The sequence below is a fragment of the Ornithorhynchus anatinus genome, chromosome 14 (assembly GCF_004115215.2).
Source record: "Ornithorhynchus anatinus isolate Pmale09 chromosome 14, mOrnAna1.pri.v4, whole genome shotgun sequence".
Lineage (NCBI taxonomy): Eukaryota > Metazoa > Chordata > Mammalia > Monotremata > Ornithorhynchidae > Ornithorhynchus > Ornithorhynchus anatinus.
This window is the reverse complement of record NC_041741.1, coordinates 8494504-8519153: the sequence shown is the minus strand read 5'-3', so window position 1 is coordinate 8519153 and position 24650 is coordinate 8494504. Positions and strand designations below refer to the sequence as shown.

Sequence of the window (24650 nt, the reverse complement as noted above, 5' to 3'; positions counted from 1 at the left end):
GCTGGAGAAGTGGCAGCCCCGTTTTCATCTTTATTTTTATGCTGATTTCCAGCTGGTAGGTTGCAAAATGAAGGCAACAGACAGCAGTGTAGACTAGTGGAAAAAGCAATGGGCTTGGGAGTCAGAGGACCTCTGTTCTCATCTCAGCTCTGCCACAAGCCTGTGCTGTGACCTTGGGCAAGTAACCTAACTTCTTGGTGCTTCAGTTTCCTCATTTGTAAAATGGGTATTCAGTACCTGTTCCTGCCTACTTGGACTGTGAGCCCCATGTCGGGAGGGGACTCTGTCCAACCTGATTTATCTTGTGTCTGCCCCAACGCCTGGCACCACAGCACTTGGTACAGAGTAAGTGTTTAACAAGTACCATAATTTACTTAAGTACCACAATTAACTAATTTAAATTTAAGAGCGGACTATAATGTCAGCTCCTGGAGTGGTGTGTGAGTAGCTGGGGATGGAAATGGAAGTTGAGGTTCTGGACCTTAAGGAGGAGAGTAAATGCCCCATGGCCCAATAGAAAGACCAAAGGACTAGAAATTGGACACCTGGGTTCAAGTCGTGGCTCCACCACTGCCTGCTGTGTGACCTTGGGCAAGCCACCCGATTTCCACTCTGCACCTCAGTTACCTCATCTGGAAAATGGGGTTGAAACGTCCGTTGTCTCCTGCCTAGACTGTGAACCCCATGTGGAACAGGGACTATGATTGACCTGATGGTGTTGAATCTACCCTAGTATTAGTAATAGTGGTATTTGTTAAGCGTTTACTATGTGCCAAGAACTTCTCTAAGACCTGGACACTTAGTACCCAAGTATCAATCAATCACTGGTACTTACTGAGTGCTTACTATATGCAGAGCATTGTTCTTCCCACAAAGAACTTACCTGTTTGCTCTGTGAACTTGGGCACGGCACTTCACTAGGCCTCAGTTCCCTCATCTATAAAATGGGAATTACGACTTGGAGCCCCATGTGGGACATGGACTGTGTCCAACTTGATTAGCTTGTAGCCACCCCAGCACTCAGTGCAATGCCTGACACATAGTAAGCGCTTAACGAATGCAATTTAAAAAAAAAGAAGCTTCCCCCCACGGGCCCATCACCAAAAGACCTTCCCCTGTTTCTTGTGGGTTCATGCTCCCTCTGTCCCCATGGAGTGTACCTACCTGTACTTCTCCAGGGTCAAAACAGCCAAGGGAGCCTTCACCAGAGAGAGGATAACCAGGCTTGTGGGCTTTGCTATTTGATTTGCACTCATTTTTGAATTCTTCCCAGTTTAGACCTGCTCCTTCATGTCTTGAGCAAAATGGTTGTCCTGTTTTCTCTTAAACCATAGCAGTGATTCTGTGACGAGTGAGATGGCTGCAGAAATAGGATTGCTTTACAAACATTTGGTGTCTAATGAAAACTGGGGTAGATCATCAGACCCTAGATGTGGGATGGAAGGGGGGCGTGGGCAGCTTGAAAATCCTAATACACGTGTCCAGATTATAAGCTCCTTGTGAGCAGGGATTGGATTGTATAGTATTTTCTCAAGCACATAGCACATGGCTCTGCAGTGACTTCAGTGCTGTATTTTTTTTTAACCAAACATATAGTGCAGCAATTACGTCTGCTGTCTCTGTTGTACTCTCCCATGCCCTTAGTACAGTGCTCCTCACAGAGTAAACACTCAGTAAATTCCACTGATTGATTCAGACGAGGAACACTTCTCCCGCACCCCACCCCGTCACCCCACCCCGTCATACATTGTGCGTTTCTTCAGATGGGCTCATTTTAGAGACCACTTTCTTTCCCACACTGGCACAGAGCAAGTGCTTAACAGGTACCATAAAAAAATGAGTTAAGGGGCACACAGCTGAAATGGGCACATCCCAGCCTGTCAGAGTCAGACCTATGCAGTGGAAAGGCGGAACGAGCAGGTGGAAGGCGGGACGGGGGTGACAGTGACCCCAGCCGAAGGATTCCGTAGGTATCAGGTCAGAGGAACAGGGCTGCGAATCTCGATAGCCTCGATGTGCGGGTTCCATCGATAGAAGGTGCCTCATCTGTAAAATGGGATTTTGTTACCTGTCCTCCCTCCTACGTTGACTCTCAGCCCCTTGTGGGACAGTGACTGTGTCTGACCTGAGTATCTTGTGTCTCCCCAGTGTTTAGTACAGTGCTTGGCACATAGTAAGCACTTAACAGATCCCACACTGATTATTCGTATCAGTAATAAAGGAGGGAGAAGCGAATATAATTTCCTCTTAAAACATTAGAGAGAAATCCTTCCTTTGTAGGTCAACAGTGGCATAAAGCTAGGAGAGCTGATTTCCACTGCTGCCCTGTGGCCTCTGCCTGCCCCAGTAGTGTCAATCATGAGTGAGTGAAGAAACGAAGGCCTCCTCTGCCACTGCAAATAAGCTAGGGAAAGAAAAAAAACATACTCCTTATCCTTATACATGTCTGTGGCCCAAATGGATTGCATCAGTAAACCAGGAAATCCTTTTTGTGTGTTTGGGGTGGATGGCCAATAAAGGAAGCTCGATTTCCTGTTTTTGAAAGCTTCCTTTAATCTCTTAAACACATTTCAGGATCTCACAAATGTTTAAAATGCGTTGCTTCCTCTAGCTTGGAAACCCAGTGGCAGTAATTTGGTGGTGCCATACATGTCTGTTTCACTTAAGAACTTATTCACTGTCTCGCCAAAAATATCAACCGGGACCGTACAGGAGACACCAAGACTTCTGAATGGGGAGGGAGGTGCCGAAGGTGGTCTGGTGTGATCGGGTGAAGGAAGCTAGGTAGAATGGCCTCCTTGTTGGGGAGTGAGTAGATATGGATTTGGCGGTGCCATTCCGAGAAAGCCACCCACTCTCGGGTGAAGGAGATGGTGCGGTAGAGTAATGCGGTCTAGTGGCAAGAGCACAGGATTGGGTCAGGCGACTCGGATTCTAATCCCATCTCGACTTCTGCTCTGTGACTTTGGGCTAGTCACTTCACTGCTCTGGGTTTCGGTTTCCTCAGACTGTCTAATATGATGGTATTATATCTACCCCAGTGCTTAGAACATGGTAAGCGGTGAACAGAAGGTACAATTAGTATTGTTATAGACAGATTTGGGGGCCCTGGAGAGGCTTTGAATTCAAGTGAATAATGTAATGTTAGCAATAATAATCTTGGTATTTGTTAAGCTCTTACTATGTGCCAAGCACTGTTCTAAGCACTGGGGTAGATACAAGGTAATCAGGTTGTCCCACGTGCTACTCACAGTCTTCATCCCCATTATTACAGTTGAGGTAACCGAGGCACAGAGAAGTTAGTGACTTGCCTAAGGTCCCATAGCTGACAAGGGGCAGAGTCGGGATTAGAACCCATGACCTCTGATTTCCAAGCCCATACTCTTTCCCCTAAGCCACGCTGCTAAAAGGCAATAGGGAAAAGCTGGAAGAAACATCTGAGAAGAGACCGGGATTCTAATCCTGGCTGCATCACTTGCCACCAGTTTACCACTCTGTGCCTCATTTTCTTCGTTTGCAAAATGAGGAATAAATAGCAGTTCTCCCTCCAACTTAGACTTTGAGCCCCATATGTGACAGGGACTGTGTTCTGATTGACTATCCAGCGTTTAGCATTTAAAGTGCTGCTGTTATCATTATCACTTGGCTCCCCATCTTTAAAGGCCTATTGAATCCCTCGCAGCCCCATAAATTGGGTGGAAGGAGGGGCTCAGCACGGGATGACGGGCTCAAACCTTGAATCAGAGACACCTCCCCAGACTAGGAAAGATACGCCTTGGACCGATGGCCCCCCACCAACCCTGGCAAATAGAGCCCCACGGTCCGAAAAGCCCGGCTTGCAGCCCGCTGAATATATTCTGAGCCTTCAACCCGTGGTGCTTGCTTTCTTGCAGTGACCAACAAGAAACCAACGCAGGCGTCCATCACGAAGGTCAAGCAGTTCGAAGGTTCCACCTCTTTTGTCAGGAGATCGCAGTGGGCGCTCGGGCAGCTCCGCCAGGTCAACGGCATCGACCCCAACCGGGTGAGGGAATCGTCCGGGTTCACCAGGCGAGACTAAAGCCTTACCTCCGGCCGCCACTCTTCTGACCTCTTTTCTGTTCCTTTTTTAAAAAGCTGCTTTTTGATTTTATTTCAAAAGGGGTGCTTGTGCTTTCTGGGCAGCTGACCCACAGCCAGGAAATTTTAGAGACTCGATTAGGGAGAATAGATGCATTTAAATGTGTTTTTCGGTGATGGGATGAGAGTCAGAGTACATTCCTCTTTGGAAGCAGCTGTACTCAACCAGGATTGCTCCTGCAGAAAATGGTACAACTTCCAGAGAAAGTATTGGAAGGAAACTTGTGGATCGTGACCAGTCAAGCTTTGTTTTTATGAGGTCTGGCAAAGATGAGGTATTTCTCAACACCACTGTTGAAACGAACATGCGTTGTGCTGTTCAGCCAGACGGCAAGAATAGCAGGACGTGATGTGCGTCAGTTATTCCAGGTTACGAGGATTTGGGGTAGTAAGAAACAGGGCGCTGATGGAAAAGCAAAGAAGTAAGCTTGTTCTCTTTCCTAAGTAACTGCCAAAATAACATGAATCTCGCTTTGTACAAATCCATGTAATTAAACCTCTTCACACCCTAAGGGATTTTGTTTGCTTAATAAGCTACTCTTTCAAGTCGGCCTTCTTCAACAAAATCTTCTTCTGCCTTGTATGCAAATAAGATGTTCAGTTGGAATAGAGCCCTTGTAAAAGTGTGGGCTCTTTTAAAAGCATTTTAGAGAGCAACTATTGTTTTTAAGCCTCTAGCATGTTGTGTTTTATTTTTTCCTCAGGATTCCCCCGAATTTGATTTGCTCTTTGAAAATGCTTTCGACCAATGGGTGGCCAGCACAGCCTCCGAAAAATGCACCTTCTTTCAGATCCTCCATCACACTTGTCAGCGGTACCTCACGGACAAGAAGCCCGAATTTATTAACTGCCAGTCCAAAATAATGGGGGGTAAGTTCGTTGTGATCTCAGCAGCGATACGTGAAACTTTGTTTTGGGGAGGATTTTTCCACAGAGTGGTAAATCTCTTCCGTGGAGTTCCTGTTAAGTACCACAGACTTAAGCTTCCCTTGGCTCCAGTTTAATAATTGTTTCCAAGAAGTTTGGCTCCTGAAGTGGAAGCAGCATAGTCTAATGGAAAGATCTCAGGCCTGGGAATCAGGGGACCTGGGTTCTAGTCCCAGTTCTGCCATTTGCCTGCTGGGTGTCCTTGGGCAAGTGACTTAGTCACTCTATCCCTCTGTTTATTCATGGATAAAATGGACATAAAATACCTGCCCCTCTTAAACTGAGCCATGTGTGAGACAGGGACTGTTTCTGATCTGATTATCCTGTATATACCATAGTGCTTAGCTTCTAATATTAAGCACTTAATAGCTACCATCATCTGTTTCTCCTTCTAGATTGTAAGCTCTCCCAAGCACGTAGTACAGCGCTCTCTACGTGGTAAGCGCTCAATAAATATGAGTGATTGATTGTCATCATCATCATGCTCCTTCTCAATCCAGTGGTGTTTTCATTCCTTTCAAGAAGCTCGTCTCCTTAGGGAAAGAAAAACCCACATAAGAAACTGCAGCCTCTCTTTTCTTCAATCTCTTTAATTTCACCCCAGATCCCGGACAGGTTTCCTATCGTGCTTTTGTCACCGTGACTTCCAGTGAAGTTGGAGTCCCAGACCTCCCCTTCTGGCCCCGGCCTTTGCCCGTCAGCAAATGTGGGTGATTTTCCTCTTTCTTGGGTTCCTCTTGGAATTTGCTAAACTACAGTGACATTGGGCGGGAGCCCATCTCAAGTAACTGAGGACCTCCTTTCTGAGTGAGTTCTTCTCCCTGTTTCCTTTCAGAAGAACCAACAAAGGCTGATGATATTTATTAAGTTCTTACTGTAGTCAGTCAGTGGTGCTTATTGAGGACTTACTGTGTGCAGAGCATTCTACTAAGCGCTTGGGAGAGTACAGTTCAGTGTTAGACATGTTCCCAGTCCTCAAGGAGTTTACAATTAAGCCAGGGAAGATGGGCATTAAAATAAATTACAGGTAAGGGAGGATACAAATATTAAGATATGTATATAAATGCAATGGGGGTCAGATTACTAAGTACTGAGATAGACATAAGATAATCAATTTGGACACAGTCCCTGTCCCACCCAGGGCTCACAGCTAAGAGTGAGGGAGAACAGGTATTTTATTCTCATTAGACAGATAAGGAAACTGAGACCCAGAGAGGTAAAGTGACTTGACCAGGCAGGCATTCAGCGGCAGATAAATGACAGCATTGGAATTTGCACCCAGATCTTCTGACTCCCAGTCCCGGGCTCTTTTCACTAAGCCGTGCTGCCTTTCCTCCGTGTGAAGTCTGTCTCACTGTGAAGAGAATCCCTGTATGAACAGGGGTGATGGAGAACTTTGTTTCTGGGTATTGTATCAATAGATTTACGAACCATGTTTTGCTCAGCTTTTAAAGCAGACTTTGAGGCTTAAATTAAAGATATTATTAGAAACCTTGCATTGCCGAAGACAGCCCTCACATGAATTAAGAATAAGGTCCATTACTCATTCCTGTCAGCTAATGGTTATTATTGCAATGTATTCATTATCCTGGTGCATTTTGTTGGTAGAAGACTCTGTTCCATTCATCTTCATTATCAGCTTCAACGAAAAGTCATCTACATCCCTCATATAAGAGTTAAGGCCATAATGGCACCGGAGAGGCTTTCATAGGAATTGAAGCCAAGTCTCGTGTTCTAATTTACATCCTCGAATCGAGCTACATAAGCAGGGTGATGGGGGTTCTTACTGGGATCAAAAAAGGCAGATCTCTGGGGCCAGAATGGAAAATAATAGCGCCATTTCAGAAAAAAGAACATTTCAGTGGCCGATTGCTTCTCTTTGATGACGTTAAATAGAGCAGGAAGAAGAGCCAAGCAAAATGAGACCTTTGAGCATTTGGTTCATGTGACTCTTTGCTGCCAATAGCTGGTTTCTTGTATACCTAAACAGTCCCAACCTTCCCAGGTTCCCAACGCTGTCCAGGGCCTCCTCTCTTGTCATTCCATTCCCCCATTGTACCCGCGACTGGTCAATCAATCAGTAGCATTTATCGATCTCTTACAAGGTGCAGAGCACTGGATTAAGAATTTGGGAGAGTACAGAGCAATAGAGTTGGTAGGCACGATCCCTGCCGTCAGGGAGCTTGTGAGGGAGTCTAGTGAGTCTAGTGAGGGAAGCAGACTTTAAGTTGCAGTTAGGGGAGCCGCTCGTAGACTTCAGGAAGTCATTGGTTGAAAGGCTGGATTTGCTCATAAGTGTTTTAACATATCCAGAACCGGCCTGTCTCTCTGGTGGTTTGAATGCCCTCTGGAGTGCACCCAGTTTTCCTGTGCGGTGGGGATTGTGTTCCCACAAAGCCCACGTGAAGGCAGCACTCGCGATTCTGCAGCCTGGCGTGTCCAAACGGGCTGGTGTTGTCAGGCTGTCGGTTCCCAAAATCCCACCCCGCGTCCCAGCCAAAATGCGTAGAGGAGACACACCCCCAGGGAAACCGAGCTAACGTGGCCTTAGTCGTTATGAGTGTCCAATCCATATCAGTTTCTGTCCATGGCATCTCACCCACATTCTGTTCTCCTAGGTAGCGCATATCCAGTTGGTGAAAACTTGGGCCTTAGTCTTGTATTTAGATTCACATCAAGGTGCTCTCACCCTAAGTGCCCCTTAACTGTATGTTCAGCCTTACATGTTTGCAGAGTACCCGATATCAGCAGTTCTAGTCTTTCACATCTTCCTCCTCTAGGTCGAAGGTTTCTCACTTGCCCGCTTTAGAGTCTGGTGTCTGTTCCCCCTGACTGATCAGGGCGTCCTCCTCTCTACAAAGAATGCATTTTGCAACTGATGGGCAGCATGTTAGGTGCTGGTCTATGGGATGAGAACAGCCGTTGAACTGGAAGAAGGAATATAGCTTCTGCAGCAGGATGTGGTAGAATCCCAGTTCCCCCTCCTCTGTCCCCAGCCATTTCCTCTCAATAATAAGAACTGTGGTATTTGTTCAGAGCTTCCTAAGTGCCAAGCACTATAGTGAGCACTGTGGTAAATACAAGATAATCAGGTCAGACACAGTTCCTCTCCCTCGTGGGGTTCACAGTCTACGGGAGAAGGGGAAATGGCCTCATTTTACAGATGAGGACACTGAGGCACAAGCCCAAGGTCCACAACGGGCAAGTGGCAGAGCCCGGGTTTCCTGACTCCCAGGCCTATGCTGTCTCCACTAGGCCCCGCTGCTTCTCATTGCTTTGTACTTCAGACCGAGTAGAGATAGTGGTGGTAACTCTCTGAGGCTCATATAGTGTCAGTTGTTCATCGCCAAGCCCGAAGTCATAGGAACTGTTTCCACCGTGCCCCATCCCTACCCTCTTGCCATTTCTCGGTAGTACAGGGATTTATTGCCACCTGTCATGCTCACAACTTGGTGAGGACTGGGTTGTGATTAGTGGAGCTTTGGCTTTCCACTGCCCTGCGCTCTGCTCTGCCAGCACTAGGCGGGCGTACGAACCCGATCCCCCTCCTCACCACCTCCCCCCCCCCCGGGGGGCAACTCAGAACTCAGAACGTCCAACTATGAAGGCGCACCCCCAAATAGCTGAGAGAGTCTCAGGGAATTAGAGGGCCAGGTCTAGGTGCAAATTATTTCATTTGCCAAGGCGGTTGCTTTTTCTTTGCAGGAGGGAAGGGTTTTAAAGAGGTGGCTCCCAGCTCCCCTTCGGAGAATGCCATAACTGTTTCAGGCCTTGAGAGAAACTATTGTTCTCTTGATACATTGCCGCAAAGTATGATTTGCTAGAACAATCATCTCCACCGTCAGGACACTAAGGTCAGGCCCCCCGCCCCGGGGACGTATATTGTTTGTTCTCCTTGTTGCTGTGACATTGTGGAGGAATTCATGAGGTTCCCCTGGCAGGAGGCAAGTCCTGGGAAAGGAACTGAGTCCTCAGAGTGGCTTCAGGCTTGGGGAAGTGCTTTGTGCCATGAAGTGGCTCAGCTTCGCGTTCCCATAGTACCGTTTTCCTGCATGCAGGCGTGGCAGGTGGAACTAGATGTTCCTGTCACAGAGCAACCAGATTTTCGTGAAAGGAGATGGAGCCGTTGGCCAAAGCATGCTGGGACAGAGGAACACCTCAAACAGGAAGAGGGGGAGGAGAGAAGTCGTTATCGGAGGAAAGGGTCAGGAAATATGGAGGGGAGGTGAAGGGATTAGTTTATGAAAAAATTAAAGAAGCAAAAATGAAAAAGCCAAGGAATGGGTGGGGCAGAAAGAGAATGGGCTAGGGGGAACAGAGGAAAAAGAGGGAGAGGACTGGAGGAGGAGAAAGAGGGGACTGTGGGTGTCGGATGCATTAAGTCAGAAAGGAGACTTGGACCAAAGAGTCAAGGTGCACAAATAAAGGCAGGGACAGAGCAAACATTGGGTGCCAGAGGATCTTGGAACAAGCCCCACAGAGAAAAGGGAGAGATGGGAAGACAAATTGAAAAGGAAAATGGAAGGAGTAAGGGAGGAGAGAGAGAGGAAGCACGAGCAGCAAGCCCACAAGCACATAGAGGTGGTCTTTAGAGTGCCCAAAACATGGATGTGGATGGGAAGGCCAATCTTCCAGGTTTGAAAGGACCTTTCCTGTCTGTCCCATTGTGTTTTCCTGCCAGTCCACAATTCCCGATTGGAGAGAAGTGGCGGACCACATGCCTAAGGCACGACAGAGGTCGGAGAACTTGTCCTACTCCTCAAATTCCCTATTTCTAGGAGTCTTCTCCCTGACATTGTTCCTCTGTTGATCCAGCCATAATGCACTCTGGAAAAAGAGTGTGAGTCAGATGCCACAGTTCAGATCAAAGAGTGCTCTGCAAAGTAATGCAGCCATTGTCCCGAATTTAGCTCAGAGGGGACCGGTTGAGCACCCGAATCGATCCCACTGGGAGAAAGGATCATAAAGAGCTTATTGTAGTCATTTGTATCCAGAGGAATCCATGTTGAACACCCTCTGGTGACCTTCAGCCTCACCTTCAGAGTTAGAAATAGAATGAGGCCCAACAGAGAAATGAGCAGCTAAGTAGAGAATGTGGGCAAAATGGAAGGTACCACTTCCCCCCTCTGCTCTAAGGAGTTGGATGAATTTGCAGTACTCATTTGGATGTGGATCTTGACAGATAAATGTGATGGGGTAGGCAAACTGCCTTTGTGGATAATAATGATAATAATAATACTTATGGTATTTGTTAAGCGCTTACTATGTGCCAAGCACTGTTCTAAGCGCTGGGGTAGATACAAGGTAATCAGGTTGTCCCACATGGGGCTCACAGTCTTAATCCCCATTTTCCAGATGAGGTAACTGAGGCACAGAGAAGTTAAGTGGCTTGCCCGAGGTCACACAGCAGACAAGTGGCGGAGGCGGGATTAGAATTCGTGTCCTCTGACTCCCTAGCCCATGCTCTTGCCATTAAGCCATGCTGCATTTAGTGATCGTGTTCTTTCATTCTTAGTGGATCTTTAAGGAACCTGGAAAACGCACGCCCCTCATAATAAATAATAATGGCATTTGTAAAGCGCTTAGTATGTACCAAGCATCGTTCTAAGCACTTGGTTAGGTCCTCGGTGATCAGGTCAGACAGTCTCTGTCTCACGTGGGGCTCAGAGTCTAAGGGGGAGAGAGAACAAGTACTGAATCGCCATTTTACAGATAAGGAAACTGAGGCACAGAGGAGTTAAGCAACCCTCTGTGAGTTGCTTCAAGGACCCTGTATGAGTTTGGTTGATGGTGGTGGTGATTTGCACCTCCCACTCCCTGTAGTCCCCACCCTCCCCTTAGTTTAGATCACTTGGTTCAAGTTACATTTACTTGAAGTAAACAAAGTGTGCTCAACTCCCTTTATAAAGGGAAAGGAAATGACTACAATACCGTATACCCACTGTAACTGCTAATAAGGATGTCTACGGTGGGGAACGTATCAATTAAGATATTCACGTGCCCGAGGTTTTTGAGGATCCACAAAAGGAAGTGATTACCCCATTTTGTCAAACTAATGCCCATGTGATGATATGTGGAAACAGTCAACGCTTGCAGCTGCAAGTTTATAAGCTTTATAAGGTAGGGCTTTAATTATAGCTCAATTCTGCAGCGAAAAAATGCTCGATTAGCTCATGTAAAATTTCGCTTCTTAGTGAGAATTTTTTTTTTTTGGCCAAGATTAAGGAAATCTGGAAATTCCTTACTGTCGGCTTCCTGGCTGTTCACCAGCTTTGCCCATCGTACATCTGGGTTCCCTTGGCTCACTCTTCTCCAATTCACACTCTGCATTTCTCTCAAGGTACCACCTCACTGTATCTCGTTCCCACCTCTCCTGCCTCTGACCCTCTATTCACTCCATCCCTCCTTCCTGGAACACCTTCCCCCGACAAACGCACTGTGCCACGACTCTCTCCATCTCCAAAATCCTCCTGGTAGCCCATATCCTCCAGGAGGTCTTATCTGATGAATCCCCTACACCCCAGCTTGTATCATTCACAAGAGCCACCCTTAGCCAGACTTACCCGTCCTCCAGGACTTGTGTGGATGCACTTATCTTGTCATATTTCATCACTGTTCCTTTGTGTTACTACCATCTGTCACACCCTCGTCCTTCCTCCTGCTCCCACCGTTGGATAAATAATGTGTTTGTCCGTCTCCCCGTTCAATGGGAAGTTTCTTGAAGGCAAGATCTGGGTCTCTTGTTTCTCGTGTAATCTTAGGAGGCAAAGGGGATAAGGACTTCGTGGTTTCTCCGGGAGAGAATTGAGAAGTTCTGGGAGATCAGAAGGCTGGGATGAATATATTCTGAATCCATTTGCTGATGGATTTGCCATTCAAGTTGCGAGGAGAATCCGTTTCCGTTTATCTTTATTATGCGCAATAATATTAATTGTGTTATTAAGCCTTTACTATGTGCCAAACACTGTCCTAAACACTGGGGTAGATACAAGATAATCAGCTCAGGCATGGCCCCTCTGCATGGAATTCACAGTCTCAGCAGCAGAGAGAACAGGTATTTGACACAACACACACACAATGTCAGTAGGTCACTGGCATTACAGTGGAACTAATTGTTGCAGGAAATCAATTCTAATTATCGAGCACTTACAGTGTGCAGAGCACTGTACAAAGTGCCTGGGAGAGTACGGTACAATATAGTTGGTCGACATTCCCCACCCACAAGGAGCTTGCGGTCTAGAGGAAATTTGCACTATCAGATGTTAAACTGATAATTAATAAGTATTATTTATTGAGCACCTAAAAGGTACAGAGCAATGACTATGCTAAGTACTTGGGATAATGAGTTTTCCTTCCAGAAGGACAAGTGAGCCTCAGTCAGTCCATCGGTATTATTTATTGAATGCTGACTGTGTGCCGAGAATTGATGTAGCACTTGGGCGATCCCTACCCTCAAGGTTTCAGGACCAGGGACCTGACTGGAGGAATGGATTATTGTGGTTTGCACGGCAAGCTGCAGCTCTTGGCCCAGCAATGCCAAGGTTGCTCTGCGTGTGGAACCCATTGGCGGCCAAAGCGACCGCAGCACAGTGCTGATGTTGTGCTCTGGTGTCGTGACCCGTCACTGAAAAAGAGAAGCAGAAAGGGCCAAGCACCTAGGACTGTGGTCACAGTGGCTTTTTAAACAGTGTCTGAAAATGATTCCTCTTGCGACTTGAACAGCATTTTTGAGTGAAGAATGTGTGTTTTGTCTCTCCCACAAAAGTTGTTGAATTTCACTCGGCATTCAGAGAGGACAAACCTCAAACTTTGGTCCCTAAGTTTTTGACCTTGTTTTGTTAACTGTGTGCATTTTTCCTTCGATGGTGAGCCTCTTAAGGTGCAGTCCGTATCTTTGATTTCTCATGTGGGTTGCCAGATGCCTAGGATATTGTTCTCTAGCCTGTTGATGCTCAGTAAACTGGTACTGTTAATGGTGATGTCTGCATTGTCAGATAGTTTCTTGCCACATCAAGCTTTGGGTGGCTGATGAAGGTTCTTGTATTACGTGAAAGGTTTTCCAGGTGCAAGCAGGTACATAATCTCAGTTTTTCAGGCTTATCGCCCGCTCATAATCAACCGCAGATGTGAGTGTCTGTGTGTATGAGTGTGTGGGGGCACATGTGCCCACATGCCTCCAGAACCCAGTGATCAGCATACAGAAGATCCTGGAAGACAGGGTGTGTAAAGAATAGGAAAATGAACTCAGGAAAAGTAATACTAGGGATCTCAGTTTTGTCGTAAACTCTCACAGAATCTTTGTTTAAAATCTGGAGTAATGTGACCAACTCTGGGACTAATTAGGTTTAGGATTAGATAATCACATTGGACAGTCTCTGTCCCACCTAGTGGACAGAGCACAGGCCCAGGAGTCAGAAGGACCGGGGTTCTAACGCCGGCTCCACCACTTGTCTGCCGTGTGACTTTGGGCAAGGCACTTAATTTCTCTATGCTTCAGTTATCTCATTTGTAAAATGGGGATTAATATTGTGAGCCCTTTGTGACATGATTGGTTTGTATCTACCACAACACTTAGTACAATACCTGGCACGTAGTAAACATTTAACAAATACTATAAACAAACCTGGGGCTCACAGCCTGAGGGAGGAAGAAGAGATGTTTTATTCCCATTTTATACATAGGGAACCCCAGGCATGAAGAAGTTAAATGACTGCCCTAAGTTTCACACAACAGGAAAGAGGCGGAGCTGAGACTAGAAGCCCGCTCCTGACTCCCAGGCCAGCACTCCGTCCAGTAGGCCAGGTTGCCCCGACGTAGACCTTACCAGGTAGAAAAGTGACATTTTCTCCTGAACCTCTGCTCTGCCACATAAATTCATCTTGAATTTCCTGAAGTCCCAGCCTCTCAGAAAGGCATATCTCTGTTAGAAACATAATTATTATGCAAGTACACTGTAATCAATTACATCTGCTCTGTGTTCTGGTAGCAGCAGCAGAACCCGGCTCAGATGAACACCCACACTGACCCGTGCCTGAACAGTTCCCAAAGCAGACTTGTAAACCAAATGTTTCTGCGCTGCTCTAATTATGCCAAAGCCACATCCAAGATCTGGCTTTAGAAATTGCATCCCACAATCATGGGAACGCAGCAGACAAATTTTGCAGCCCAGCCGGGGTCATTCTCTTTCGAAAGCTGTTTTATCCCCTGAATCGTTTTGGTCGCTCTTCTCTTTACCTTCTCCAACCCCATTCTGTTGAACTCAGTCAATCAGAGGTATCTATTGAGCGCTGACGGTGTGCAGAGCATTCTGCTAAGCTGTTGGGAGAGTACAGTATTAACAGAGTTGGTAGATACGTTCCCTGCCCACTCTGAGTTTATAGTCTAGAGGGAGTTTACCAAGACCGATGGGGTTGAGCTGTATTGGCCCCGAGGAGTGTTGGCCTGTGGTTTGTAGGAAGGGAGCCCAGGCATCGCTTCCTCTTTGGGGAGAAGGAAGGGGCATTCTTTTTCAACTTAATGGGTTGGTTGTTCTTCCGTGATATTTTAGTTTCCTTTAGTTCAAAGAAACTGACGCTTTTTCTCCTCACTTACTTCTGTGGTCCATAGTGGAGTCTCCAATATTGAGCAGAACGTACACCCAGACACCAGTTGCATTACAGTTCAGTCAGTAGTATTAATGACATACTCTGTACGGAGCACTGTACTTAGACACAATTACTGCCCACATGGAGCTGACGGTCTTGTGGAGAGGGCAGGCACCAGAAGAAATCACAGTGAAGACACTCCAGAGTTTAATAATCCGTACATAAGCTCTGTGTTGGGGAGAAGTTGGATGAGTACGTAAGGCTTGGAGAGTAGGTGATACGGTGGGTGGGGAATAAATAGGGTGATGAAACAGATGATTCAGTTACTCATTAAAAATTTACTTTTTGTGGGGGCCTTTGAATCCTTAAGCCTGAGGATTTGTTGTTCTGGAAATGAGGCAGGGAAAATAAAAGCCTTCCAAAATTTTGCTCACCCTCCAGAGGATTAGCTGATACTTTTCTGAGATTTTGTTGTTGTTGTTGTTCAGGAAACAGACAAACCACATCAGCAGGCCTGAGGGGGGTCTGTTCTCTTGTTCTGAGGAGGAGGAAGAACCCAATTTGAGCTCTCCCAGTTAATCAGGTAACAGTGGAAGCTTGTTTTAATGGAGACCGTGATAACAGTTCCTCTTGGAGGTGACTGTGTTTGAGGCATTGGTTTAATTAATCCCAGCACCTTCAGTCGGTAGAGCGACTTCATTTTCCCAGAGCGTTTTCACATGAATTACCTCCATCCGTTCTCACGACATCCCTTGGAGACTCGAGAGAGGTGGACTGTGTTATCCCCATTTTCCCGAGGGGGAGACTGAAACAGAGGTTAAGTGACTCGTCCACAGTTCCATAGCAGGCGGCCAGTGGCAAAACTGAGACTAGAATTCAGATTTCTTGACTCCCCACCAGACCCAGCCGGTGAGGTGGCCCCTCTTTGCATCCGTTTGCCTCCGTAACACCTACCACAGATCCACACTCCTCTTGTTGAATCAAGAATGTTTACGTATGGCAAATAATGCGATGCAGATTAACTTGGTGTAATTGATAGCAATTTGAATCAGTTGATGATAATTGTAGTGGATTTTAATGACCAGTTGGCTTGGGTTTTCAGGACATCCTTTTTTGGAAGTTAAAATGGTTCCGGAATTTCATTAGTAATCAAATGAAATATGTTAAGACAACAAGTGTGACTGAGTTGATTTGAAAGGAGATCTAATTTGGATTAATTTGATAAGCAGCACAGGCAGAATGGGCCACAGCAATCTCCCGAAACGTCCCGGGTTCTTCCGGAGTCGACAGGACCCGCCCATCAGGAGGCTTTGCGAGTGGTGCCTTTCTCTTCCAGAGGGTTCATTTCTCTGGGTTCGTCTCTGACTGGGTTTTCGGCCCCCAACCCCGCCACCCCCTCACAGTGAGCGGCGAAGGGGTTTGGGGGAGGGAGGGTGTGGAGATGCCCCATTTTGGAGTTGGAAAAACCAGTTTGTCTGTGACATTCATGGCCAGAGGCCCTCTCCAAAAAAATAAAAAGACCACATCCAGGCCCAAACACAGGAGAAAACCAGTAAGCAAGAAGCTAAAGTCAATCATATTTATTGAGCACTTACTTTGTGCAAAGCACTGTACTGAGCCCTTGGAGGAGTACCTTAGAACAATAAACCGTCACGTTCCCTGCCCATAACAAGCTTACAGTTTAGAGGACGAGCTCAAAGCTTGCTCAACCCTGGGGGGCGAAGGAAGTGATGTGGGCATGGCGGTGCCTCTTCTCAAACGTTGTGACTGACTCAGTCGTGGAGAAGAACTCTTATCAGTGTTCTGCACACAGTAAGCACTCAAGAATTCAAGCACTCAAGATGGATTGTTTTGTTGGGGCATTTCAACTCGGCAACAGCCTAATAACAATATTGTGATATTAGGTAACCGCTTACTATGTGCTGAGTACTGCGATAGATGCAATACAGTGAGCTCTAAAGCAGTCCTCGTCCCACATGGGGTTCCCAGACTGAAGAGGAGGGAGAATGGGTCTGTCTTCCCCATTTTACAGACGAGGAAATTAGAGATTCGGTGAAGTCCAAAGTCACACAACAGGGGAGTGGCAGAGCTGAGATTAGAACCCAGGTCTCCCGACTCCCAGCCCCGGGCTCTTTCCACCAAACCATGCTGCTTCCCTCTCCTCTCGTTACATTAGCCGTGTCTTCCCACATCCCACGGACCCCCATCCCGAAGCATTCTGGGAGGGATCCGTTCGGAGACCCCTTTCTGGAACGTAATTGGTCATCGCCTAAAAGCCCTGGTAAATTGGGGGCCGGCCCCCGCCCTCTTTAGACTGTCCTGTTGCAAGTCTCTCTACCTCAGGAATTGGTGGCACTTTAGGTTCACCCGCCTCTCCACCCTTTGTGACTGTCTGGCCGGCAGGCTGTGCCGGTCAAAGAAAGTGGAAGCTCATCTGCTCGCTACCATCACGCCAGTCACCACCACTGCTCCGCAGTGCTCTCCCCCTGCTTCTCAGCTGAACAGCTTTTTTTAAAAGGATGCTTATTAGAGGAAACCTGCTCTAGTAGCAGCAGTAGTTGTTCTGCTGGTATGTATTAAGTGCTTACCTGTTTGCAAGGCACCGTACTGTGTGCTGGGAGAGAAGGCACAGGTGGGAATTAAACATGACCCCTGTCCCTGGAGGGGGTGCTCACAATCTAAAAGTAAAAATGGGGAGAAGGGATTGAATTCGAGGACATCAGGAGCCATGAAACATTAAAACACAACCCAGAAAAATACACAGAAGGGATCGAGTCTTGACAGGGATGGAAACGTCTGAGAGTGTGTGGGAGCAGCTTTTCTCCCTGTCCCGGAAGATGCTGGTAGCGGGGATCCTTGATGCTGGGAAGGTAGGCGGCAGTGGCCGTGATGGTTTTCTTGGCGGGGATGGAGGAGTCTGAGAGCGTGTGATCTGCCTCTGAATTACCTCCGAGGTGGTCCGTCAGGACAGCAGGTGTTGGTGCCAAACTCAGGAGGCCTGTGACAGAAGCTCATGCCCACACAGATATTTGTAGGCTTGACTTAGTCAGCTTTTGTGCACATTTGGTAGGCATCTGCACAGTTCCCCTTAAAAAAAAAAAAACAAAAACAAAAAAAAAGAGCGCAGTCCTGTTTTGCACACACCGACTATCCAGCTTTGTAGGCTTACTGTGTATACCTAGTTAAACACATCCCAGAATGTGTTTACTTCGTCTCAGCAAGACCTTGTCGTAAAGCAAAGCTCTGTATGGGTGTGTGTCCAAGCTCTGTTGGTTCACATATTTTACCAAGGCTAAGGACAGAAGAGGACACTGTTAGCTTTGGGGCTCTTTGAGGGCAGGGATAGAGTCTCCTTATTCTACTGCACTCTACCAAACACTAAACACAGTGCTGTGCACCCAGTAGAAGCTCAGTAAGTATTGTTGGTTAGTAAGTGCACAAAGCCCTGATTTGCTTTCACTCTCGCAAAAGGAATACGATATAATAAAGATTTGAGAAGCAGCGTTTCCCAGTAGAAGGAACACAAGCCTGGGAGTTGGAGGACCTAGATTCTAATCCTGGCTCTGCCAGTTGCTTGCTCTGTGACCTTGGGCAACTCATTTACTTCTCTGTGCCTCAATTCCCTTATCTGTAAACCGAGATTAAAAGCCCTACTCATAGTTATTGAACCCTTGCTATGTGCAGAGCACTGTGTTAAGCACTTGGGAGAGTACAATACAACAGAATTAGCAGACATATTCCCTGCTCATAACAAGTTTACACCCTCCTACTTAAACTTTGAGCCCTGTACGGGATGGAGATGGTGTCCAGTCTGATCACCTTGTCTCTAACTCAGTGCTTAGGACAGTGCTTGGAACAAAGTAAGCACTTAACAAGTACCATTAAAAAAATAACAAGGACAACAGTGACCTCTCAGCTGCCATGTAAACGATCTTGGGGAATTACGGCAGGAGCTTTATAGAATTGAGATTTCAGCCTCCATCTTCCAGCCATTACAGTTCTCCCTTCTGAGGTAGTTCATCATGATCATAACAATAATGGCATTACTTTTGCACTTATTATGGGGTAAGAGATCGAGTAGATACACAGTTTTGAGACTAGACATAATCCCTGTCCCACAAAGTGCTCTTTGTCACTTTTATTCCCACTTTACAGATGAGGGAACTGAGGCCTAAAGAGGTTTAAATGACTTGCCCAAACTGACACAGCAGGCCAGTGGCAGAGCTACTTGAATCCAAACCGTCTGATTGCCTGTAGCCTGCTCCCCCTGCTAGGCTTCAAGTTCAACCATCTCCATATTCTGCAGACGATAAAGAGAGCTCTCTGGGGCCCGGCTTGACGTTAATCAGATCAGGAGCTTTAGGCTTGAGTCCTCCCATGGGCACTTACGTATTTAAAGTTTTCTTGACAGTCTCCCGAACTGGGAAGCAAACAGAACTAAGGCAGAAGAGCTTGGCTCAATTCTAACCAATGGCAGCAGGTAAATCATAGAAAGAGAGAAAGGGCAGTGTCTAAAATAAAATAGATGTCTTTGTCCTTCCCTCCTCCCTTGACCCTAGGGATTGAGTAGTAATAACCTTAGCAATTGGATGAGTAAGAGGTGCAGTATTTTCCCACTTGAAGGATCTGGGCCTGTCAAATAGCTATGCTCAATAGGAGTCACCGGCACTGGAGAGTACAAAAGGACAAAGGTCTGCAGACACAGCTGCCGCTCGGACAGGTGGGAAATAAGGGAGAGGAGAGAGAAAGATATTGAGGCCCTATTTTACAGATGAGGAAACTGAGACCCAGAGAAGTTAAGTGGCTAGTCCGAGATCATTCAGCAGGCAGGTGGCAGAGCCGGGATTAATATCCAGCTCCTCTGATTCCCAGGCCTGAGCTCTTTCCACCAGACCACGCTAGACCAGAAAATCTGATCCTTTGGCCTGCCCTCGAGTTGTCCGGTTGCAAAGTCGGCAGTTTAGGGGACTCTCCCGGTGTCCGATCTCCCCAAGGAAAGTCACCCCTCTCCTGACGGCTGCGTGCCAGGCCGATCTGGCCACTGCTGCTACCATCGCTGCTCCTGCTGCTGCTGGTCGACCTGGTTTAGGCTGGGCTTCACTGCAGCTTTTAAGCATGGGTTCTGCCCTCCCTATCCGCTCGTGCCCCATTTCCACTCACCCGTCGGCTCTGCCTGGGTATCCCGCTGTCGTCCGTTGGGTTTACGTGTCCCGGCCGGCAAAGGGCCGTTAGAATGTAACTGCTCAGGAAGCTGAGAGGTAGAGAAACAGCGTGGCCCAGCAAAAAGGGCCTGAGCCTGGGGGGCCGGAGACCTGGGTCCCGATCCCGGCCCTGCCACTTGCCTGCTCTGTAACCTCGGCAAGTCCCTTGATTTCTCCGTGTCTCAGGATCCTCATCAGTAGAGTGGAGATTAAGTCTCCGTTCTCCCTTCCCCACAGACTGTCAACCCCGTGGGGGTCGGGGACCGTGTCCGACCTGTTTATCTTGAGTCTCCCCTAGAACTTAGTACAGCGCTTAGCACCTAGTAACTACCCAAGTAATCGCTCTCATTCTAGAACACAGCTCGTTCACGTCGGGCCGGGGCCTAACGCCGTGCCTTGGTCTGTTGCAGGAAATAGTATTTTGCACTCGGCAGCAGACAGTGTGAGCAGCGCGGTGCAGAAGGCCAGCCAGGCTCTCAACGAGCGTGGGGAGAGGCTGGGTCGAGCGGAGGAGAAGACGGAAGATATGAAGAACAGCGCTCAGCAGTTTGCCGAGACTGCACACAAGGTAACGGGGTGGGCGGCTTGTCCTCCAGGTGGGTCTCGGTCCAGAGAGGTCAACTCTGCCCCGAGGCACCTGAAGCAAATTGTGGGACCTATTCGGGCATCTGGAGCCCTCCTTGGTACTCGCCGAGGGTGCGGCACGTTCAAGTCTCCCCTTCCTCCCTCCCCACGATCCATCAGGAGTACTGTCTTTTGAGCTCCTGCTGTGTGCAGAGCACTGAACTAAGTATGGGGAGGGTATAGTTCAAACATCCAACCCCAGTGTGGCTTTCTCTCTCCACATTCAAAAGCTCAAACAATCAATCGGTGGTATTTACTGAGCACTCATTGGGTACAGAGCATTTGATTCAGGGAACACTTTCTCAATCGTTCGGTTGCATTGGTGAGTCGGAAGCCGTTGGGCCAGCGACATTTCTGGCAGTCCCTCCCTCTCACATCAGCCCCCGTCTGTGAGCTGACCCAGGTCAGAGCCCCGGGAGGCCCAGCCTGACTGGCGGAAGTGGCCGCCGGATACTCCTGGAAGTGGGAGCTTCTGCCTCGTCGATGTGCCCTGGCTGTCTAAGGGGGAATCACGGGCACAGACAGGAAGGTGGGGCTGGTGACGTCAGCTGCAGGCCATGGGGCCTGGCCACATACCACGATTAGCAGCGAGGGCACTGCGCCAGCGCCAGCTACCCCAACTCTCCCAGCTGGGGGATGGTATGGCCCACCCCATAGCATCTGGACTCTAGCAAATGGGCATTCCCAACAAGCGCAACCTTCTGATACGCTGAACCTGAGCCGGGAAGGGTAGAGTGCAAAGTCCGGGCGGGGCTAAAGAAGTTCAGTCCAAATTCAGGCCTCCCAGAGGTCGACCGGCAGAGGGACCGCTCTCCTAGTCCGTTCTCAGCAGGGTGAGCTGGCTTCCCTGCCCCAGTCCGAGCCCCGCCGGGGCCCTGAGAATACCCCGAGGGAAGCTAGGAGTGCGTCCTGGACAGTGCGTGGTCGGACAATAACGATGATAGCTATCATCAATCAATCGTATTTATTGAGCGGTTACTGTGCGCAGAGCTCAGTACTTAGCTCTTGGGAGAGTACAATATGACAATTAGCCGACACTTCCTCTGCCCTTAATGAGTTTATAGTCTAGGGAAATGGTATTTGTGAAGCACTTACTATGTTCCAGGCACTGTACTAAGTACAGGGATAGATACGAGCTAATCAGATCGGACACAGTTCATGTCCCACTTGGGGCTCACAGTCTTAATCCCCATTTTACAGACGAGGGAACCGAGGCACGGAGAAGGGGAGTGACTTGCCCAAGGTCACCCAGCAGACAGGTGGTGGAGCCAGGACTAGAACCCAGGTTGTTCTGACTCCCAGGCCAGTCCTCTATCCATTAGGCCAGGCTGTTATTACGCGCATTTTGTGTGCTGAGTGCTAGACCGGATGTGAGTTAATCATGTTGGATTGTGTACCTCACCCCACATAGGGCTCACAGGCTAGAGGCCGGGAGAGCGGGGGTATTTTATTCCCATTTCACAGAAGAGGAAATGGAGGGCAAGAGAGGATAAGCCATTTACCCACCATCACCCTAGCAGGCAAGTGGCAGAACTAGAATCCGGGGCTTCCAGCAGGGCCCCCGAAGGCCAGGGAAGGAGCTAGAAGGCACGTGACTCTTCTCTCAGCAGTCCAGGGACTGTGGTGTCTGGTTCCCGGAGAGAGGCGAGGAGGCACAGCCTCTCCCTGCATTCCACTCTCCGTCCTCCGACGTCCTCCTCCAGCTGGGACCGGGGCTGGGAGTCTGGGATGGGCCTGGGGGCAGGTGCTTGTGAATGACCACCCCGACCACCTCAGCGATCCCCCGGCCCCCTGGGCTTGTAGAGGTGCTGCTCCCACGCCCCCCACCCCCACCACCCCACCCTGCAGCCCCTCCCTCCATCTCTCCGGGTTTTCCTGTACAGACTCCTGCACGTGTCCCTGGTTTGGGAAGTGCAGTCCTAACCTCTGGGGATGTTCTCCTGGAGTCCGTCCAGAGCCGCGCTGGTGAGCGCCCTCTTGACAATGGTCAGGATTTGAGGGCCACCCTCCCCCCACCCCCAACCCCACCCCCAGCTCTGAGGAAGCCGGGACCTTTCCTGAGTTATGGCTTGGCGCCCGGCCAGCCCTTTGTGAGCCCGGGTCTCCACCCCGGCAGAAACGTTCGCTTTCCCGGATCCGAGAACGTCTCTCTCCCACTGTCCCCCACCCACCCGGAGCCGTGGGCCACGCTGGACCTTTCTCTGCCTAGTCTCGGGCAGAGGCAGCCAGGAACTGCAGCCGTTCCATCCCCCCCGCCCCTTCCCTCTCCCACCCCTCCCCCTCCAGCCTCCCCAGCCTCGGGTCTGATGGGAAGGAGAGCCAGCTCAGCAGCATTATTAATACGATTCATTCTTTCTAAATGGTGGCTTCCAGCATTTGCCATTCACTTGTCTATTTCCTCAGTTGACAATTTGGTTTTCAAATCTGATGGACTTGAGGCTCCTACTCTGGGAAAGGGAAATTGCTAGTCGGTCAGGCAATCAATAATATTTACTGAGCGCATACTGGGTGTGCCGAGCGCTATACTGAGCGCTAGGGAGAGTACAATAGAGTTAGTAGACCCAGCGTCTGGCCCCGAAAAGCTTACGGTCTAGCAGAGGAGACAGAGACTGCAATAAATTACAGGTAGAGAGAAGCAGCAGAGTTTAAATTACTGTAGGGATTGACAGACTGAGTACAAAAGTGCTTAGGTGACGCCCAGTTGTTGAAATGGCAATAGTGGAGAGGCACCGTGGCCTAGGGGAAAGAGTCTGGGCGTGAGAGTCAGAAGATCTGGGTTCTAATCCCAGCTCCACCACTTGCCTTCTATGTGACCTTGAAGGTCACTTAACTTCTGCCTTCCTCAGTTCCATCATCTCCAGAATGGGGATTCAATACCTGTTCTCCATCTTACTTACGCTAAGAGCCCCAGGTGAGACCTGATTAATCTTGTATCTACCCCAGTGCTTAGGACAGTGCTTGCCACATCGTAAGCACTTAATAAATGCCATTATTATTACTATTAGTGGGGAATATGTCACCTAAGCACTTGCGTCCTCAACCTCTCCGACCTCGCAGCAATTTATATTCTGTTGCTTTCTCCTAACTGAAATTTATTTTAGGGTCAGGTTCCACCCCACTAGACTATAAGCGCCTCAGGGGCTTACGATAACTCTGTTGTTCTCTCCCAAGCACTTAATTAGAGCAGTGCACTTTACAGAACAAATGGTCAAAAAAGAAGTATAGATTGATCAATCATGGGGCCTCTAGATCTGGTCTCAAAGAATCCTAGGGCCTGTAGAGTTGGAAAATGGTTCCCTAAAGGCAGCTTTGGGTCCCGGAGGGTGTGGCGAGGCCCTTTCTGTGCTTCCTGCTGGAAGGCGGCCGGGCCCGGGGCTCTGCCCCTATTGGCTGCCGTCCATTTTCCGCTCCCAAAGAGCCCTGAGGCCTGGCTGGGCTTGGGAGATAGCCGGTGCTGGGCCGGCATTTAGAGCGATTTGACTTTTCAACGGTCTGCACTTGTCAGATACCGCCAGAAGAGTTCTCGAAGCATGCCTCCACTTCTCCATTCAGACAATCGTTCCCCTTTCGTCTGTAACGATTTCATTGTCAAATACAGTGCACCAGCTCAAGTCCTTAACCAGAGGTGAATGTTTTGGGGATTAAAGAGGGACTGAAAGAGCCCAGGCTGAAAATCGAGAGATTTGGGTTCTGGGCTGGCTCCTCCCCGTTCTTGCTGCGTGACCCTGAGCAAGTCACTTAACCTCTCGGAGCCTCAGTTTCCTCATCTGTAAAATGGAGTCTAAGATTTCCTGTTCTCCCCACTCTTAGATGCAGCCTCATTTGGGACAGGAACTGTGTCTGACCCGATTATCTTATTGCTACCCTAGTGCTCAGCACAGTGTTTGGCACATAACAGGTGCTTAATCTTGTTGTTGGGTTTGGTTTTTTTTTTTTTGAGAATGTTATTTCCTTTCTGCTCTCTGCTGCTGAGAAGCAGCGTGGCTAAGTGGAAAGAGCCCGGGCTTGGGAGTCAGAGGTCATGGGTTTGAATCCCGGCTCTGCCACTTGTCAGCTGTGTGACTGTGGGCAAGTCACTTCACTTCTCTGTGCCTCGGTTACCTCATCTGTCAAATGGGGATTAAGACTGTGAGCCTCATGTGGGATAACCTGATTACCCTGTATCTCCCCCAGATCTTAGAACAGTGCTCTGCAC

General features: G+C 48.5%; 1 protein-coding gene across 3 annotated transcripts in view; it reads left to right on the top strand.

Annotated features, from left to right (window-relative positions):
• STXBP6 (syntaxin binding protein 6) overlaps positions 1 to 24650 on the top strand; it is a 77402-nt gene that overhangs the window by 48626 nt on the left and 4126 nt on the right. For 2 of the 3 annotated variants that reach the window (XM_001512907.5, XM_007662734.4), the window contains 3 exons: positions 3894 to 4024; positions 4824 to 4989; positions 20242 to 20399. In XM_001512907.5, the coding sequence (XP_001512957.1) occupies positions 3894 to 4024; positions 4824 to 4989; positions 20242 to 20399 (455 nt within the window). Of the gene's footprint in view, positions 1 to 3893; positions 4025 to 4823; positions 4990 to 15118; positions 15214 to 20241; positions 20400 to 24650 lie in introns of those variants that run through there. The other variant, XM_039914084.1, reaches the window with a different exon arrangement.